At 37.9% G+C, this 5283-nt stretch overlaps 1 protein-coding gene across 4 annotated transcripts in view; it reads right to left on the bottom strand.

Moving 5' to 3' along the window:
* The window catches only part of SLC49A4 (solute carrier family 49 member 4), a 92893-nt gene that overhangs the window by 61541 nt on the left and 26069 nt on the right, over positions 1-5283 (bottom strand). For all 4 annotated transcript variants that reach the window (XR_003680972.2, XR_003680973.2, XM_024120307.3 and 1 more), the window contains exon 3: positions 2462-2727. Coding sequence is in view for 2 of the 4 variants with exons in the window: in XM_024120307.3 (XP_023976075.1) it covers positions 2462-2727 (266 nt within the window). In the remaining 2 variants the exon portion in view is untranslated. The remainder of the gene's footprint in view (positions 1-2461; positions 2728-5283) is intronic.

Below are 5283 nucleotides of genomic sequence, written 5' to 3' on the forward strand. Positions count from 1 at the left end.
GAGGGAGGAGATATGGGAACATATGTATATGTATAACTGATTCACTTTGTTGTAAAGGAGAAACTAACACACTATTGTAAAACAGTTATACTCCAATAAAGATGTTAAAAAAAAAAAAGACACATGCACCCCAATGTTCACTGCAGCACTAGTTACAATAGCCAGGTCATGGAAGCAACCTAAATGCCCATTGACAGACGAATCGATTAAGAAGATGTGGTACATATATACAATGGAATATTACTCAGCCATAAAAAGGAATGAAATTGGGTCATTTGTAGAGACATGGATGGATCTAGAGACTGTCATACAGAGTTAAGTAAAGAGAAGAACAAATATCATATATTAACGCATATAGGTGGAACCTAGAAAAATGGTACAGATGAACCGGTTTGCAGGGCAGAAATAGAGACACAGAAGTAGAGAACAAACGTATGGACACCAAGGGGGGAAAGCGGTGGTGGTGGTGGTGGTGGTGTGATGAATTGGGATTGACATGTATACACTGATGTGTATAAAATGGATGCCTAATAAGAACCTGCTGTATAAAAAAATAAAATTAAATTTAAAAAAAAGTCATACCTTTTCCTATATAATAAAGTGGGAGACTGAAGAGTAATGTAAGCAGAAAATACCAAATTTCCTGTGCATTCTTCAATAGCATTGGGTCCCCCCCAAAAAAAAATTTTTAAAAAAGGAGTGAGCTGTCTACAGGGGGGTTAAATGGTGTATTTACTGCCACCACCTCTAATTTCACTTTTATTCCCTCCAAATCCTACTGGGTTGGCCAAAATGTTCGTTTGGGTTTCTCCATGTTCCGGAAAAACCAGAATGAACTTTTTGGCCAGGCCAATGTTTTGAAATGTAAATCCTATTATAGAACGCTCTAGTGTAAAATTCTCCAGAGTGTGGCCTCTGCCTACAACATGATGAACTTCAAACCCTTTACTTCTGCTTAGAAGGCTTGCGTGGTATGGCTTACCTCTCTGGCTTCATCTATCACCACTCTCACCAGATCTAAATTACTCTGGGTTTTCAGTTGGTTGAATGCAGCAGGCTCTCCCGGCCGTTACTGGGCTTCTCCTCCATGGTTCTCTCTGTCTTTCTAATGTATTCTTCCTACTTCCCATTACAGTTAGCTAACTCTCTTTCATCTGTCAGGTTCCAAATTAGATGCTGCAACTCCAGGAAGCTCTACTTGACCACCAAAATCTGGTTAGGTGCTTCTCCTCTGAGCTCTCAAAGCAACTGTAGGTCTTTGGTTATAGCCCTTACCACACTGTTTTACAACTGTTTGTCTGTATCCTCTGGGACACTGTTAAGTTCTGTCTGGTCAGGAACCATGTTTACTTCAGTGCCTAGCACACTGACAGATACATAGGAGTTCAAAATATATTTGTTAAATTAATAAGTAAATACATGAACTAATATGAAGTTCATCATAATCTGGTCCTTTATCTTTCCAGTCTCATTTTCTGCCACTTGCTACCTACACCCAAACACATATTTACACTACTCTAGTCACAGCAAATTACGTGCAGTTCCCTGGACATACTGAGCTCTCTCATACCTTCTCTGCCTTCTCAGTTGCTGTTCCTTCTATAAGGAACCTTAACCCGCTTGAACATTCAGTGAACTCCTATGAAATTCTTAGTTTTAATTATCACATTCCTAGTGAAGCCTTCCCGGACTCCTCAACTTCTCCCCAAAGCCAGGTCAATTAGGCCTTCTAAGCTCTGTATATCCTTATTTTTATTATAATGATCTCATCAGTGATCTTACCAAATCCCAGTGCTTAGCAAGGTCCTTGATATATAGTAAACACTTATAAAAAGTTTTCTGAATGCAGAAGGAAATAATAAGCAGGCACATGGGGAGAGGGGATATATTTAAGGAGATCTAAGAGTGGACTAGGGCTTGACTCTAGAAATAAAGAGAAAGGACCCAGGAGAATATTTTGAAAAGATCAACATCCCTTATTAATAGACTAAACATACAGAGAGTAGGAAATGAAAAGGATAAATCATGGGTGATATAGGTTTATAAGGTTAGAGAACATGGCCAATAACAGGGAAACTGCAAGAGAGAAAATGGGCTTAACACCTACCAACAGATGCTTAACAAATATTTATCATGGATCATGATATTCAGTTTTTTATACTGATATCTAGAAAAGACACCAGACAATGTGTTATACAGTGCTTAACTGTAAATGGACGGGAAGAGCAAAGTTAAGAAATAACCTTACATGTAGCAATAATACATTTTAAACTTAATAACTTCCAAGAAAGGGTCAGTTTTAAATAGGCATCTCCATATTATATGAAAGGAAAGCACATATATGAATATGTATGGATTAGTCCTCTATTTCATAAGAAGTGATCTGGTATACAAAAAGTAGAGTGAAGATGATGGGGATAAAAGACAAAATATAACAGGAAGAAAATAAACTTCAAAATACCTGCATATAATACAGTCTCTATGCGATCTTTAATGTGGGCCCTGCTATTCTCTGAAGCAAGAAGAGGCGCCGTCCCATTGGGAGCTGGAACAACAAGTGGTCCAACTAAAAATGCACACGCTCCCCCAAGATAACTGAGCATTGATGCAATAGCTGTGGCAGTGGCCCGCTCGTCTGCAGAGAACCATGTTGTGGAGAGGAATGGAGCTGCGTTCATTACAGTCGGACCTGCCAATCCATTTAACAGCTGTCCTGCATGGATTAGTCTGCAATCAAACAAATTAAAAGGCTGTGAGGTAGCTGAGACAGGAATCTTCTAGACAAAAAGAAGTTAGCCACACTGCAGTTAACTATGGCAATAAGAATACATATCTGTAAAGACTATGACACACCTGAAACGTAAAGTATGGTGACTCTCTGTGAGGGAGATAAAATACAGCAATAGTCACCCCTTATTCATTTCACAAATATTTACCAAAGCCTCTGATTTGTGTCACATTCCAAACTAAATACTTCCAATAACTTGTTTCATTTGTTATCACAACACTATGTGGAAGCTATTATTATCCCCATTTATTGAGATATGAAAGCTTTGGCTTGGAAAGATAAAGAAACTTGCCCAAGTGCTAACAGGCAAGCTAAGATTTAGATCCAGGTCTGACTCCCAAATCCATACTCTATTAGACTGCCACTCACAAAGACCTAGTAAGTGCCGCCAGCCCTATAAATAACACAGTTAGTTGAGCTCAACATTTCACACCTACTCTGTGCCAGGTGATGGAAATACAAAAAAGAAAGTAATCATTATAGAATCTTCTAATGGAAGAGGAATCAGAGGATCTAGTCTGCACCTAACTAGTTGAATGGCCCTGGGTTATATGTCTTTGTAGGATTCCATTCCTTCTCCTCTAAAATGATGAGATTAGTTTAAATTGAATATTCATGCCTTGAGCATTTGCTAGGTTAAGGTACTATAATCACAGATCACTAGGTCCCTTCCAGTCCCAATTCTCTGACCATGACTTTAATTGTAAGGGTTAGTGAAAAGCAGTTTCTTGCTTCCATTCCAGTTGTTCTCTTGCTCATCCTTCCTCACTATTCTATTCAGTGCTCTATCCTGTTCCCTGCTGAACACGGAACGTGAAAACCCTTTTCCCACATTTCTTCCTCCACCCCCAAAATATACATTCACATTCAAGAGTAGCCTTGAAGGAGAAAAGAAGGCAGAAGTCCAAAAAGCACAGACAAGAATGGGAAGTGAGTCAACCTCTTCTATCTTGGAGGTAGAGAAAAGGGAAGGAACAGTGTATGTGACATACACATGATACTAACTACTTTTTCTTTCTGTTCCTTTTGCTTTTCAGTCACCATGTGGGTGCCAAATCCTCTTTTTAACAAGTACCACCTTAAGCTACTTAGAAAAAATTTTTCGAATGTAGAAGGAAATAATAAACAGGCATGTGAGGAGAGGTAGGGCCCTAATGTAGAAGCATAAGTGAGTGGGAAGTGAAATATGTGAGTTACGTCTGCTCAAATCCTTGTAAATGTTGGAAAAGTTATTCGAAGGCAAAATAGCTTCAAGCATCGTTAATATTACTAAATTAAGAAAACCAAAGACATTTAAAATTTTTCTTATGTAAGGGGAACTATTTTCTAGATGACAAACACAATTAAACTGCTTATAAACCAAATACCTCCTCCAAATGCCAGAGGGTCCCCAGCTGTCACACAGAAATTTCATCATAGAAATATTCTTGAAACACTGTCATTAAGTGGTTTTAATCATGACTCATGATGGTACAATAATCAAACGACGCATGATGGCTCATAAAGGTAACTGCTTTGACATTTAACACCTTTAATGAGGTGTTCCTGAAAGACTCATCTCATCTAGAAGGAGAAGGGTTGGAATAAGTAAGTTTTATTATGCCTAAAAATGTTAAAAGTAGAAGGAGAACATGGAAGAAATGAACTATTTAAAAAAAACACTTGATAAAACAGTATGAATCCTGAAAACTAAGGTATAAAACTCAAATCATTGCCATGGCTTAACTCTTTGCTACTTCTCAGTGAAATCATGAATAGGCTATTTTCCAAGCAGCAAACATAAGAGTCATAGAACATGTGAGCTTGAGATAAGATAAGGATCATCCAAGTCCAGTTTACTCAATTCTCAGATCAGAATATTTCTCACTATAACATGTATACCTGCTAAAGTAAGTATCCAGAGCACATATAGCACTAGGGACATTTCAGATGTCTACTAAGTCTAAAAGGTCACCGAACTTGGAAGGCCAACCTAAAACATGAATTATCAAAGTGAAAAATCATAGTGAAAAACAAGCTGTTTTGGTGTTTAAAAATTATTCTAACTTAAATAAGTAAGTGCTTTTTTGCATTAAAGTCATCATAAATAAATGCATTCCTCATAAATGAGCTCAGTAGGAGAACTGGGACCTACAGGATTTTGGGTTACCCTCTGAATTCATGGGAAACCTGGCAGGGAAATCCAGTGCCTGCTCTTCCCAGCATCTTTAAATTTTCCAGAACTTAGTTCTGCTCCTTCTTGAACCTATATCCTAGCGTCTCTCAGAGCCTGGCACTTACTAAGTGGTTATAAGCACTGCCATCTGGTAACCATGGCATAACACCAATCTGTAATATAAAGATTTTCATGTTTGCCTGACACTGGTTTCTGTCACCTACCATTAACTTACCCTATTTTTCATCTTGTTTATGTTTTCCTTTGCTGTACAAAAGCTTTTAAGTTTCATTAGGTCCCATTTATTTATTTTTGTTTTTATTTCCATTTCTCTAGGAGG

This window comes from Physeter macrocephalus, chromosome 1 (genome assembly GCF_002837175.3).
Source record: "Physeter macrocephalus isolate SW-GA chromosome 1, ASM283717v5, whole genome shotgun sequence".
NCBI classification, from domain to species: domain Eukaryota; kingdom Metazoa; phylum Chordata; class Mammalia; order Artiodactyla; family Physeteridae; genus Physeter; species Physeter macrocephalus.